The sequence below is a fragment of the Jaculus jaculus genome, chromosome 12, assembly GCF_020740685.1.
Source record: "Jaculus jaculus isolate mJacJac1 chromosome 12, mJacJac1.mat.Y.cur, whole genome shotgun sequence".
In the NCBI taxonomy this organism is placed as follows: domain Eukaryota; kingdom Metazoa; phylum Chordata; class Mammalia; order Rodentia; family Dipodidae; genus Jaculus; species Jaculus jaculus.
This window is the reverse complement of record NC_059113.1, coordinates 36,986,192-37,001,463: the sequence shown is the minus strand read 5'-3', so window position 1 is coordinate 37,001,463 and position 15,272 is coordinate 36,986,192. Positions and strand designations below refer to the sequence as shown.

At 44.5% G+C, this 15,272-nt stretch overlaps 1 protein-coding gene across 1 annotated transcript in view; it reads left to right on the top strand.

Moving 5' to 3' along the window:
- Positions 1 to 7,476, top strand: part of Myocd (myocardin) — a 107,044-nt gene extending 99,568 nt beyond the window's left edge. The window contains exons 11-14 of the mRNA XM_045131503.1: positions 1,685 to 1,828; positions 2,855 to 2,983; positions 4,364 to 4,421; positions 6,860 to 7,476. Of these exons, the coding sequence (XP_044987438.1) occupies positions 1,685 to 1,828; positions 2,855 to 2,983; positions 4,364 to 4,421; positions 6,860 to 7,431 (903 nt within the window). The 3' untranslated portion in view covers positions 7,432 to 7,476. The remainder of the gene's footprint in view (positions 1 to 1,684; positions 1,829 to 2,854; positions 2,984 to 4,363; positions 4,422 to 6,859) is intronic.
- The last annotated feature ends 7,796 nt before the right edge of the window (positions 7,477 to 15,272 follow it).

The following is a 15,272-nucleotide window of genomic DNA, read 5'->3' as shown; positions in this document are numbered from 1 at the left end:
AATAAATAAAATAAAATATAAAGAGAAGAAGAGAGTGAGCACATGTGAAAGAGAGAGCACTTTTCTCGCCCATACTGGTGTGCATATCCTGGCTTCTACTACATGACATGCCAAATAAAAATCTGCATTCCCATACCGGGACACAGAACAAAATGAAAGAGTAATGACAGTGTGATAGATAATGGAACATCTTGTGGATAAAGCAGAGAGGGTTCGGACTTGTGTGAGAAGTCTGGATGTTTACAGCCTTGACACTGAAGCAAAACCCCGAGAGAGAGGTGAGAGAGAAAACACAGTAAATGTTTGGGATACAGGCATGGAAACCAAGAGACAGACCCGCTGCAAGGACCCCGGGCTTGGAGCATGGAAGGAAGGCCCAAATATCAGAAAGAAGGCCTGTGTGGCTGGAGCAGAATGAAAGAAAAAGTTGTCATGATTTAGAATAACAATTCAAAGACTAGGCCAAGATGGTCAGTGGACTTCCCCTTGGTCCATATGTGAAGGGATATTAAGAGAGTCTGAATAAATCTGCTGAACCCAAAAAGCAATGATGTCAAAAGGTGATGAAAATCTAAGAAACCCCATATTGATTCCATACAGGCCAAGTGTCTAGAATTAAGAGGCGTGTTATGTAACTCATCTCATTCATTGTCGTGGCAACCTTGTGAATGCCAGTTTAGTATTCCTTATTCGCCATTGAGAAAAAAATGAGTCAGGGAAATTAAAAACCATTGCCTAGAATCGTAGGCGCACAAGATTGGGTGATTCTAAAGTCCATGCCTTTTTCACATTGAATATCTCTACCCTGGGAGTATAAAATGTAGTTAATGGTGTTGAGAGTACACTTTACAACTCTGCAAGAATAATATGTTCAAAGGAATGATAACTATTTCTGAGGAGATATTATGAAAGGAATGGGGACCAAAATAAATTATCAAACACTTGTTGCATGAATTGTGTCCTAGGCAGCAAACATAAAAATAACTCTGGGCCATAAATTTTTATGTTGAGGATATCAGCACTATCAAGTAGCATTATGCAGTGACTTATGATTTACAAAGACTTTATACAGCATTTAAAAATTTATGATGAAAAGATAAAGAACTATAGATAACTTTCCCAATCTATGCTTATGTCATTAAATTGTGCTGCACAAAATGTAGGAAAGGGAGGATTATTTTTTTTTTAATCACAAAGGGCTAGAAAAAGTCCAGCAAGGTTCTGTGAAGGATTGGAATATTCAGGTAACATTGAGAAGGAGCAGATCAAGGAATCGACAGACTTGTCCTTTGTCCATAAAGCTAAAGATTAGGAAAGACTAAATGAAAAGGGGGATTCTTATTTTTTTTTTAAAGTAGATATACAGTGGTTGATCACAAAGGGAAAAGTCAAGCTTTTAAAAAGAAATGACCCCAAACCATATAAACTGGTGAATTTAACATAGGTTAGACATACAGATTCTATGCTGTGGATATGTGGAGGCTGTCAGTAGTTTGTAAGCAATCAATGTTGTGTACAAGGCCAGATTTCCTACAAGTTCATCTGCTGATGGAATTTAGGAAGCTTTATAGAGATAAGAGACCACATGGTACAGGGTACAGGGCACAGGACCAAGGCCAAAGTGTCAGCAAAGGCCATACTCAAATGTGCTGCCGGCCATTTAACGTGTCACTTCTGTCTACAGAACTCAGGAGCCCACGAAGGCCATCCTCCTAGCTTCTCTCCCCCATCTTCCATTCTCCACCCTCCCTTCTCTGGAGTGCCTGCAGACAGTAGTCACGGTGCTGGGGCCAACTCTTGTCCCAAAAGCCCAGGTGTTCGTCCAAAGGTAAGTACCCAGGCAAAGGTTTAAACCAAGGGTCCACGTAGTCTTTTCCCTCTTCCATGGCCCCCATGCTACAAAAGCAAATAATGGGGTTCAAAAGCAGAAAAAAACCTCATTCCAGAAAGAATCAAGTTCATATGAAATGATTTGAAATGGATGCACAGATATGCATGAGGAAGAATCTCAGTGGATCATTTCTGAGGGTCATCCCTGAGACCATCATGACCAAAATGACCACTGCATGTCTATAAAACAACACTGACAACAGATCGGTTTCTGTGAAGTAGGACATCGAAATAGGAGTGCAGAGGGAAAGTGTGTGGATGAAATGGGGAGGTATGTAAGGAATCTGTGGAGAGGGCTGGAGAGATGCAGAAAATTGAGGCTGAGTGCCACGTCACTGGGGAAGAAGCAAGAAATGACATTTATCAGCAAGGCGGGAAAATCAACGTGTGAAGGTTCAAAATTTCAGGGACCCCCAGGGGCAAAGAGGTGATGCACATAAGATAGTCATGGCATAACAGAGCTCCAAGGTGACAGAAGCCCTGAGCCAAGTGCCACAGAGAACCACGTTCTCAGTGAGTGCCTGAGAATCACCCCAGCTTGAGTGAATTGAGATAGAGAATGAACTGCTCAGGAAATCCTTGGGTTGGAGAACTTCTGTGTATTGGACTGGACTCGTATCCTTGCCTCGCCTTGTTTTCTCCTAACAGAAGAGGGTGCACTTTCGGGAGAGTGGCAGACCTGTGAGGATACCATGCTAAGATGTCACCAGCAATAAATCCATAGTGACATGATAGGAGTGGTTGTTAATATGTCACAGTGGTTTGTTGTCTTCTTATCAGTGACTTTTATTATTATTACTTGGTCTTCGGTGGTTATTGTTGGTGGTGGTGGTGCCAGTGGTGTGTGTGTGTGTGTGTGTGTGTGTGTGTGTGTGTGTGTGTTGCCTGTACTTTCTAGAATGGAAGCAGTTCCTATTCTGACCTATGAATTGAATGCTTTTCTCTGCATTTTGCCCACTTGCAGGTGACTGGTTTACAATCTCCTGATAATGTGGGGCCAAAGTTTTCAATTCCATCCCCAACATTTTCTAAGTCAAGTTCAACAGTTTCAGAGATAACGCAGCCCCCGTCCTATGAAGATGCAGTAAAGCAGGTAACACCATGGATGTGGCTCTGTAGTAAGCATTAAGCTCTGTTCAGTGGACAAGGCTCTGTAGTAAGCATTAAGCTCCATGCAGTGGACAAGGCTCTGTAGTATTAAGCTCCATGCAGTGGACAAGGCTCTGTATTAAGCATTAAGCTGCATGCAGTGGACAAGGCTCTGTAGTAAACATTAAGCTTCGTGCAGTGGACAAAGCTCTGTAGTATTAAGCTCCGTGCAGTGGACAAGGCTCTATAGTAAATATTAAATTCTGTGTACTAGACAAGGCTCTGTAGTAAGCATTAAGCTCTGTGCAGTGGACAAGGCTCTGTAGTAAACATTAAGCTCCGTGCAGTGGACAAGGCTCTGTAGTATTAAGCTCCGTGCAGTGGACAAGGCTCTGTAGTAAGCATTAAGCTCCATGCAGTGGACAAAGCTCTGTAGTATTAAGCTCCGTGCAGTGGACAAGGCTCTGTAGCATTAAGCCGAGCGCAGTTTGTAGATTCTGATAGGGAGCGGGTTGGGAGCCTCCCGAACAAACTGAGCAAAGCTTCTCCATACTAGAGGTAGACAGTATGTGTGCATGGATGATTGCAGTTTCAGATGGTTCAATTTATGACTTTTCAATTTTATGATGGGACAAAATGATATGGGAAAAGCTGTACTTGAGTCTGGGCCTTTTCATGGGCTGTCAATTATTCTGCAGTGGAATCTTCTGGGTGCTGCTCCAAGTGAGCCACAAAGACACAAGCAGAAACAACTGGTGCTGTCTCCAGCTTGCTATGTGGCTGAGTTAGGGCGTCCAGTAGGCTGGGTGTGTTCAATGCACTTCCAACTTATGGTATTATTAATTTAAGGTACTTTTTGTCTCAAAATAACCTCACCATGAGTTGGGAATATTTTTAACAGCTGAGTGATGCAGGGAGCACAGGCAGAGATGACTTTCAGGATACCTGGACTTGATGCCAGCTCTGCCATCTGCCACCTATCACTAAGGTTGGGCATATACTCAACTTCCCTTCTTGAAAACAAAGAGGTATTTCTTCTTCTTTGTAAGGATTCTTGATAATCTGGCACTTAACTTCTTTGTTTGGGCATACAATAGGTACAATAGCATATGAGAGCTGTGATCAAGGTCTTACTTAACAAGGTTTTTGTTACTTCGTGGTGGTGGTCACAGTTGCACAAAATGTGAATTACTCAGTGCCACTGAGCTGTATACCTAAAAATGACTAAGCTGGTAGATTTAATGTCATGTATAAACATCACTACATTTTTTTTCTTTAAAAGTCCTTAAGCCTAGTTCAAAAACCTATAGGGCTGATTGTACTGATTTCCTGCACAGTAACTACTTTCTAACCTTTCTGTTCTCTTTTGATTTATTTGCAATAGCAAATGACCAGGAGTCAGCAAATGGATGAACTCCTGGATGTTCTCATTGAAAGTGGAGGTAAGCCTGCCTGGCCTCCTATACACCAGGATCCTCTGTGCTTGTGGTCCTCCAGGACTCTACCTCTTAAGACCACAGGCACAGGGTCAGGTACATCAGGTACATCAGGTGGTCTACTGATAGTGAATCACTTCCTCTGAAACTCAGCTACACTTTGGGAGCAAGGAAAAGAAACCCAGTGGGCCATCCCTTGCTGCCTTCACCCAGGAACACTTTGCATCAATCATTTTAACAGTTTCAGGTTTCAGTCCACTCAAGTTTTCTCTCACCACACCTTTTCTTTCTACAATTCTACTCCCTGTCTTAACTATAAGAATTTTTTTTTTTTTTTTTTTTTTTTTTTTTTTTTTTTTTTGGTTTTTCGAGGTAGGGTCTCACTCTGGTCCAGGCTGACCTGGAATTAACTCTGTCATCTCAGGGTGGCCTTGAACTCATGGCAATCCTCCTACCTCTGCCTTCTGAGTGCTGGGATTAAAGGCATGCACCACCACACCAGGCGAACTATAAGAAATTTTTTTAAAAAATCAGCAAATAATGCAAGATTGGTGCTCCGTCCTCAAACTGAAATCAAACGAGTCCTCTTCCGCTGGATGGTCTGCCCATGCTTACAGGATATTAAACTTAGCAGCATGAAGTAATCAGCATGCTCTTTTGGCCTCCTTTTAACCCATTCATTTCATTATTTACAAAATATTACACAGCATGTGCCTAGAATTTGTGAACACACAAATGAATCAGAGAACCTGAGATGGATGGACATAGGTTACAAGAGAGCACCAAGCAGCATTCTTAAACACCAGCATTTGAGTTTTCACAGGAGACAGAAAAGGACTTGCCAGGCATCATGCTAAGCTCAATTCTCCACCAGACAATTCCTCACTTCTATGGAATGTACGGTCTGGTAAGAGGAATACACAATAAGCAAGTGAACTGGTATTTCCTATCACAGCAAGAAAAAAGAAGAAAGCATTATAAAGGTGCATGTGTGTGTTTAAGGTTTGTGATGGAAAGATGCGAGTTTTTATTGACTGCCCTCTTTTTTAATGAAGTGTGCGACAAGGTAAAGGAATACTGAAGATATGGAGGTAGATGGGGGACCATGAGGATAAAACAGCTATGAGTTAATCACGAACTAGTTGAGTTTCCCAGAAAAATGCAGAATGATTGTGAGGTGGAATTATATGCCACTTGGGGACTTGACACCCTAAGCTTGAAGTGGAACTGGTCAGCTCAGTTGTATTATTACTATTATTTTCAATGTTCAGGTAGTTTGTGGGCAGCTGAAAGAAAGCAGATTGTATCTTATCAAGACTAGACTAGGACAGGAAAAGGAGAGAAAAGTCACAAGGTGGAGGGCATTTGGACGAGAGAAACTAGTACAGTGGACCAGGGGATGTGGGCTCGACAAGCCCCGGGGTGAAACAGGAGCTGATGAGCCGTGGTGGCACAGTATACTCAGTGGATTGGGTAACACAGGGTGGCTGAGATATTATTGGCCTGGAAGAAGGGAAGGGGAAGGGACAAAAGAGTGGGAAATTCTACTTGAAAGGGAGCTCCCAGAGACGCGCAATAGGTAGAGACACGCACTAAGGTGCCATCAGAATGGGGATGCCAGCACAGCATCACTGACAGGGAAGGGAGTGACAAGGACCTGTGTGTCCTCATGAACAGTGTACACTTTCTGCGGCTGCTGGAGTCACGTAGAACGAAACATTGAAGGGATAAATTATCTCCCAATATGAGGAGGTGTGACCAGAAGACTGGGAGTAGGGAGAATGATGCAGCCTCAAAAATCCCTGAGGAGGGGCTGGAGAGATTGCTCAGTGGTTAGGCCCTCGTCCACAAAACCTAAGGCCCTGGGTTCAATTCCCTAGTACCCTCGGAAAGCCAGATACACAAGATGTCACATGTGTCTGGAGCTTAATTTCAGTGGCTAGAGGCACTGGTACATCTATTCTCTCTCTCTCTCTCCCCTTCTCTCTCTCTCTCTCTAATAAGTTAATGAATAAAATATGTTTAAAATATTAAAAATAAAACACTTCAAAAATTTCACTGAGGAGTGATGAGAAGGGGGAAGAGTAACCATGACACAATGGCAATGTGGCATGACCCTTCCTCCACTGGTCCCACGGAGCGGATGACAGATGGTGTCCTCCGAGAAGAGCTCGTGGTCAGAGGAAGAGCCAGCAAAGAAGCCAGCAGAGCAGAGAATTTGACCACCGAGTGGAAGTTCCAGGACAAAGGAGTTTATGGCAGACCCTTGGGAAAAAAGTAAAGGCAGAAAATAGTTTAGGGGTGGAGACAGGGGATGAGTGGTGAGCAGCAGAGCATCCCATCCTCTGAGTTTCTCTGAGTATGACTCACTCATTCCAAAGACTCATATCATGTGATGTCTTCAATTTGAAGTGATTTAACAATTCACTGTGCTTTGCCAACAGAAATGCCAGCTGATGCCAGAGAGGATCATTCGTGTCTCCAGAAAGGCCCAAAGATACCAGGGTCCTCCCGCAGCCCAACCACAGGTCTCCCCAAGCCCCCGGCTCCCTTTGAACAGGCATCTTCACGAGGCCAGCTTTCCTTCGATCACTATGCCACTGACAGTGATGAACACTTGGAAGTCTTACTGAATTCCCACAGCCCCATGGGAAAGGCAAGCGACGTCGCTTTACTCAAAATGGGGAGTGAGGAGCCTCCTTTCGAAGGAATCATGGATAGTTTCCCAGGAAAGACTGCAGAAGACCTCTTCAACACTCATGAGATCTTGCCTGGGCCTCTCTCCCCAATGCATACGCAGTTGTCACCCTCTTCAGTGGACAGCAATGGGCTGCAGCTGAGCTTCACGGAATCTCCCTGGGAAACCATGGAATGGCTAGACCTTACTCCACCTAGTTCCATTCCTGGCTTCAGCAACCTTGCCACCAGTGGCCCTAGCATCTTCAACATTGATTTCTTGGATGTCACAGATCTCAATTTGAATTCTCCCATGGACCTTCACTTGCAGCAGTGGTAAAATGCTGAAGGCACCAGTGCTTAAAATAAAAAGTCCATGGGGAAGGTACCCAACCAGAAACACTCACGTGATTCAAGAAAAGTTGGTGAAGAAAGTTGAAAGAACAGCAACAAAGCTCTCTATAACAATTACCATGAACAAATAGGACTCGGTCTTTAAAATACATAACAATGTGATTTTTACCAGCATCCAGTAACTGTTCATAATTTCAGCAATGTATTCAAAAATGTCCTTTCTCAGATTAAGGATGCCAGAGGTTTTTCACTGCCTTTTCTAATATCAATATTTTTATAGCCCATAGTTTATTTTTTCCCCCCTCAGGCATTGCTGGGTCATGAGCTCACATGATAAGCTTTTGTTATAAATTTCCTAGGCATACTATGGAAGGAAAACAAAGCCTTTGTGAGAAGTACAGGGAAGCCAGTCCCTCAAAGGTCTGGAAGACATACCCATGGTTTAAGCTACTTCTTATGTCTGTTACCTATCTTCCAGAAGAGCGGCTAGGCCCAGCTTCAGTTTATGGAGTCCTTGAGGCAGAATAGAGGGACAGAACCAATCCATTCCCAGGCAAGCAAAATCAATGCAATGTCCCTCAACCCCAAAACTGCCCAACTGGACTGGTTGATCACTAATAACAGCAAACTTGCACTGAATCCAGAGAATCTACCCCAAAACATGTTTCTTTTCAACCAAGAGCCCAATCATTCCCTCCATCTCTGTGCCAATAAGTGACATATAATAGGTGATAGCCTTGATGCAAGAAAACTTTGTGCCATAGAAGGACATTTCCTGAGGCTCTCCAACATAACTCCTTCAAGTTCCAAAGACTAGAGAGCAGTAGACAGAAAGATACTTGTCAGCACAGGAGAAGTTAGATAGGATTAGAGAATAATGCCATCCATTCCACATCTCCTGGAAAGAAATTCCATATATTACTACTATAGGACTATGATCAAGGGCCAATTTCTTTTCTTTGGTTTCTTATTGTGGACAGAGGAGGCTCTCCTCACATCTTCTTCCCTCTCTTCTTTCAAGACATATAGATCTTTGTTGGCTGTCTCTCTTGGTGATGTTTCTCTCCCCAACATCGGGAGGAAAGACTTCAGTTTTAATGAGCTGCCACACTCCTGATAAAGCCTTTTTTTTTTTTTTTTTTTTTGGAAGTTGAAAGTCCAAGTTCTCTTGCAGAACCCATTCTTCACATGCACAGTTGGCTGCAAAAGGAATTCACAAGCATTTCCTTAGGAGGAACCTGGGGACGTGGCCCATCAGTCACAAAGCTTGTTCTACCCTGGCTTGATTTATGGGCAGTCTTTAATTTGCATTGCTCTGGGAAATTGGGAATCTTTATATTGCAGAGATGAATGTGGGTGATATCCACAGGAGAGTGTTTCAGGTCCAGTTTCTGAAGAAAAGCACAAATGCACATTGAAAACGATGCAAGGATAAAAGACCATGGTTTGATGAGCATTCCTCATTTCCCCCTGTGCTTTAGCAGTGAGTCGGTGGGGGGAGAAAAGAAAACAACTCAAATTACAGGAGTCTCTCTAATGCTCACCGTGGCTCCAGATCACCGTTTTATAATGCTGCATGCTGTAGAAAGTAGCTATTGCTGTTTTGTTTTGTTTTAATTTAAATCACCAAAGCACTGTTTTCTTCTTTTGTAAAAAAAAAAAAAAATTGTTCACTGTGCACATGTAGAGCAAAATAATCAAAACATGATTTTTTTTAGAAGTTCTCTTTCTGATAAACCAAAGATTTAGAAGTCATTCCATTGTTAACTTGTGAAAATGTGTGAACACTGAGTGCTTTTGGTGACTGGTACTCTGAAAGCTGTCAGATCTTATTCTGGGGAAAGAAGTATAGATGCACACACATATGATTAGATCTATGTGTGTGTGTGTGTGTGTTCTGTGTGTAGATGCACACATACACACAGACACACATATGTACATGTGTGTGTGCATGTGTATTAAAAAGCGGTGTTCAGAGTTCTATGCCAAAAGCCTTGAGCCTTCAATCTGCTGTGAATGATGCTTGGCCTTTCTCACTACGAGTTCAGACTACACGTTGCCTCTCTGTGTATGACTAAGGGCTCCAGCCCCATGACTCAGCCACTTGCTTGCCATGTCCAGGCTCCTCCTGGCACCAGTGGCTGCCAAGGGTAGTGCCTAGTGCTGTCGCTTAGAGACCAGGTAAAGGGAGCGTGGAAATCCATTTTTACATTCCCTGATCTGCGCTGTGCTCAAGAAGATCTGCGTGGTAAATGTTTTATTTTGTTCGTCTGTCCTTCACCGGAACCAAAAAAGCTAGAAGGAAAACTTAGCGTACAGATGAGGCTGTGGAGAAGAAACCTTGATGACACATTCCAAACATGGCTTTGTCCCTCAGATGGTGACATTTCATTTGAGTCCTGACAAAGCTCGCTGGTCAGTGCGTTTGCTGGACCCCGGCGTACACGCTCATGGTAACCTCCACCCTCACACCCTTTGGCAAACAAGCTCACATGATGTTCCTTGTTCTGAGACCTTGTCTGAGTATTAGTGATTCTTCCCTTTGGGAATTCCTGCCTAAGAGATTAGACCTGGTAAGGCTCTCTCTGTCCTTGGCTAGATTGTGCCTTTTTAAGGGGGATTTATTTTTAATATTACCCAAGACTAAGACACACACCTCACCTCAGACATGATAAGATGGCTCTGTTTGGATACTGGAAGCCATCATAGCTCAAGGTGCAGGAAGCCGGATAACTTTCCTCACCCTCCTTGCATGTTCTCCACACCTCATACTCACCCTGTCTTCCCAGCTCAGGTGGGAGGCTGGAGACAACTGGGAGAGGATTGATGAAGGGGCATCAGGTGATTTATGTTCATTTTGTCTATCTCCTACTGGAGGTTTTAATTTAAAAATCGTTAAAGCAGTCTTAAGGTGACACTGTGAACAGGACTAAATGTGTGCAGAGTTGATCATGTGCAGATTTCTCAAGTTCTTAGAACCTTAGATGGACATATGTGCTTAAGACCCCAGAGCCCCCACTGGTGATGTGGACCCAGGGACCTTGGAAGCCATGCCTTTTTGCTACATTAGATCCCTCCTGATCCAGCGAAGTCAGAAAATTCATCCTGTAAGCACTTCGGTAAAGCCAGCGCTCGTCAGCTGTGACCCTGCTCTATCAGTGCTATTGAGACAACACACACAAGGAAGAGAGAGCGAAGAAGGGAGGGAGGGAGAGAGAGAGGGAGGGAGGAAGGAAGTAAGAAAGGAGAAGAGAAAGGAAAGGAAAGGAGGAAGGAAGGAAGGAAGGAAGGAAGGAAGGAAGGAAGGAAGGAAGGAAGGAAGAGAAGGAAGGAAAGAAAGGAAGAAAAACTAGGGCCCAGCTTCCTGATGCATGAACCTCTTATTTCAGTGAGTGGGCAGCCATTCTGAGCCATGCAGTGATGATACTGTGAACGTGACACCAGCTTCCACCCAAACAGTCTAAGTCTGACAGCTGGCAGCCTTTTGCCTTGCGAAAACATTTGTTTCCAATTTAAAAACGAAATCTATAGAATCGATCCCAAGCCTCTGAAACAGTTCCTTACTTTAAATACAATCAGCTTTTCTGGAGCAAGACTGGCTGAAGACTCTAACGTCACATGGCTCCTCCAAGAGGTGATGATTGTTGGACACCCACCCTGTGCAAGGCACACAGACCTTCAGGTCCTTCAGCTTTGATGCTGGATGGCTGAGAAGTTACAGCTCCTATAATCAAGAGGGCAGGGAGTCTCCCAGTCCCCACACTAGATACCCACTGGCCATGACATCAAGGGTCTTGGTTTTTCCAGAAGGAGGTATGGAGGGGCCTCTTTCAGTGAAAAGCTATCTTCCATGAAAAAATTCTTGTCTTTCCCTCTGTGGTCACATGACAGCCATGTCTCATGGGCACCCATCCTCCACCATTTAAAACATTTGTAGGAAGCTTGGGGATTGTTTGGGTTGGTAGAGTAGAGATGCCCCTTGGAAACAAGGTACAGAAGGGGAAGCATCTTTTGTCTTACTTGGAACCTTGGTTGCCATAATAAGCTGTCTAGGAAAACGAGGTGGGTGATGAGGCAGCCATGACTAGCTTCCCTCCCTTAATGGAAAAACTTCAAAGAAAGCGAAGGCCATCTGTCCCCAGCACCTCCTCTGTGGGCTCTTGCTGTATTCACCACTGAGGGAAACCCACAATGCTGGAACTCAGTTTGCTGTCACAGGCAAGAAAGCATGGACTTGGAAGAGGAGTGTAGGGCCCTCACTTCCTGATAAACCTCACACAAGGCTTCAGGAGGCTCACAAGGTAGAGATGGCTGGTGCATTATGACATCAGTGATAGCCACAGCCACGGAGTGCCTAGTCCTCAAACAGGAAGATCCCTTAGTATCAAGAGCTGGTCAGTTGTATTAGGAAGACTTGGCTAGGGAAGACTCTGTAGGAAAGTGATTTCAAGACAAGATGGAATAAGGGAATAATTTTGTAGTATCTGCAAGGGATAACATACTCAAACTCACTGCATTCAATGATGCATACATAAGTTACCTTTCAATTTTAGGATTTCATGGTGCTCCTTGTGGACTGAGGCAGGCAGGCCCCTGGAGGGCTCCCGTGCTGTTTCTAACCACCCTCTCTCCTGACCAGCTCTGGGAGGACGAGTTTCCTATACATGGTTTAGCTACTCCTGGGTGTCTATGGGAAGTGGAGCCCAGCAATGGGAATCCTGGAAGCTAGTTCAATGTTTTCCAAAGGAACAAGGTCCATGCTGCTCAGTTCCAATGCCTTTTCCATGAGGACCAAGGGCAATGACTTGCTGGGGGCTAAAAATCCTTGGTGTAAAGAGGCACTTTGGGAAGAACAGAGCAGCATTGCTCTCTGTGGGCCCCTGGGTGGTGGTGTATTGATGTTGGTCTCATTTGCTCAACTCTGTATAATAGGAAAGAAATGCAGCTTACTGGAGAAAGCAATGAAGCAATGGCTAAAATACCAAAGTTGGCATGTGTTATTTTTTTAAAATGCATATATTTTTAAATAAAATGTTTATTTTAATGAGATTCAAGCCTTGTTTTTTCTTGACCAGATGATGTTCACAGGCAACTTTGTTGTGCTCTCATTTATTATTTTATTTGTTCGACAGAGAAAGAGGGAGGGGGAGAGAGAGAATGGGTGCGTCAGGGCCTCCAGCCACTGCAAACAAACTCCAGACGTATGCGCCCCCTTGTGCATCTGGCTAATGTGGGTCTTGGGGAATCGAACATGGGTCCGTGAGCTTTGCAGGCAAACGCCTTAACCGCTAAGCCATCCCTCCAGCCCTTTGTTGTGCTCTTTAGGGGTGTTATTTCCATTTGTCCTTACAACAGTCCTAAGAAGTGGTGCCATTATGATCGCCATTTTGCAAATGAAGAAACTGGGGCTTAGAGAAGCTAAGTAACTTGCCCAGTGTTACATAACTTTAAACATAGCAGAGGCAAGGCTGGAGAGATGGTTTAGTGGTTAAAGTGCCTGCATGCGAAGCCTAAGTACACATGTCCAACTCTCTAGATCCCGCATTAGCCAGATGCACAACGGTGAGGCAAGGGCAAAGCCACACGTGCCCACTAGATGGCGCAAGCATCTGGCATTCAGCTGCAGTGGTTGAGGCCCTGGTGCACTCTAAAAAATAACATAGAATGTTAAAAAAAAATGGCAGATACCATAGTCAGACTTTGATGTGTCCACCTCCCAGACTCCTAATGTGAAGCACAGCGCATCACTGCTGCTCACACTAGCAGACATGCACTCCGTGACACAGACTCCTAGGCTGCAAAGCATGCACACAGGCACGCAGGCTGTCACAGGAAACTTCGTCCCTGGGGAGATAAGGACACACTTCTACTTACCCCAGATCGGGTCCAGGTGACAGAAGTATGGTTTCGCCAAAATCGGTTTTGGTGCACCAGTGAGTTTATTGGAGTTCCTTACAGAGTAGAGCGAGGGGCTGCTTACAGGAGCTTTGGTGACTCAAACCTGTATCACCCAAAGCCCACCCCAGCACAGGTGGTGACTTCGGGAAGCTGCGTCTGTGTGGCACACTGTGCAGCCTGCAGGCAGGTCAGACTCTTCCCAAGCAGGTTTTTACCCTTTAAATGACCTTACAGGACCTTTTCCAGACTTGTTGACCTCCTGATTCCTCCTCCCCTTCCCCCTGCACCCCAGGGAATGTATCAACTCAGAGAAAATTGCCACACAACAGTGGCCAAAGTCCTCTCTCCACAGCTGCTTTACCACTCCCAAAACCTGGAGAGTGGCCTTGGGACCTCGTGAGTCTTAGGGAGCCTCCTTCCTCCTCTCAGGAGGGAATAAGTCAATTCAAAGGACTTGGCTATATGACCCGTGCCTGCAGGCACGCAGGCATACTTGAACACATGCACACAGGCACGCATGCGCTCATGCACACAAGCACACACAAACGCACGTGTGCATACAGGCACATGCACACAGGAACCCACACACCCATGAACATACGCACATGCGCACACATGCACACAAACACACAGGCAAACGTGCACGCCCTGATCACCCAATGTCCTCAGCAGTTTAGCAACTGAGCAAACTCAATAATACATAGAAAAGTTGGGCATCAAGATGACCCACAGCAAATACCAATAACCCCACTGAGGAGGGTCCTCAATGGAGTGGGGACAGGGGAGGAGGGATATAAGAGTATAACCTTTTATAAATAAATAGATAAATAAAATTTAGCCAGGTGTGGTGACGCACACCTTTAATCTCAGCACTCGGGAGGCAGAGGTAGGAGGATTGCCGTGAGTTCAAGGCTGCTCTGAAACTGCATAGTGAATTACATGTCAGCCTGGGCTAGAGCGAGACCCTACCTTGCAAAACCAAAAAAAAATTAATAATACAAAAGATAAGCTGGACTGGTGGTGCATGCCTTTAATCCCAGCACTTGAGAAGCAGAACTAGTAGGATCGCTATGAGTTCAAGACCAACCTGGGACTACAGAGTGAATTCCAGGTCAGCCTGGCCAAGGGTGAGACCCAACTTTGAAAAAAAACAAAAAAGAAAAAGAAAAGATTTAAAAAGTGTATATCCTTCCCATCATTTTTTTTTTTTTTAGTCTGCTGGGCTTTCCTAAATTTATTTGTATAAGTTTTCTTTTCTTTTCTTTTCTTTTTTCCAAGGTAGGGTCTCACTCTAGCTGTGACTGACCTGGAATTCACTATGCAGTCTCAAACTCAGTGACGATCCTCCTACCTCTGCCTCAGAGTGCTGGGATTAAAGGCATGTGCCGGGCTGGAGAAGTGGCTTAGCAGGTAAGTGCTTGCCTGTGAAGTCTAAGGACCCCGGTTCGAGGCTTGATTCCCCAGGACTCACGTTAGCCAGATGCATAAGGGGGCGCATGCATTTGGAGGTTTGCAGTGGCCAGAGGCCCTGGCATGCACATTCTCTCTCTCTCTCTCTCTCTCTCTCTCTCTCTCTGCCTCTTCTCTGTCTGTCACTCTCAAATATATAATTAAATAATAAAAACAAAAAATTTTAAAGGCATGTGCCACCATGCCCGGCTCTGTGTCATTGTCGTGAATGAATGCTTAACCCACATGGAGGGAGTGTTTTGCCACCATGACTTTTGCACTAGGGAGTGAGTTTAAGGCCATCCTGAGACTACATAGTGAATTCCAGGTCAGCCTGTGCTAAAGTGAGACCCTACCTTGAAAAAAAAAAAAAAAAAAAAAAAAAGGAGAGGCGAGGAGAGGAGACTCACTCCTTTGGTATCCTGTTCAGGCAAGTGATTGCCATTCTGTGACTGAATGCTGAAAGCCACTGCTTTCAAC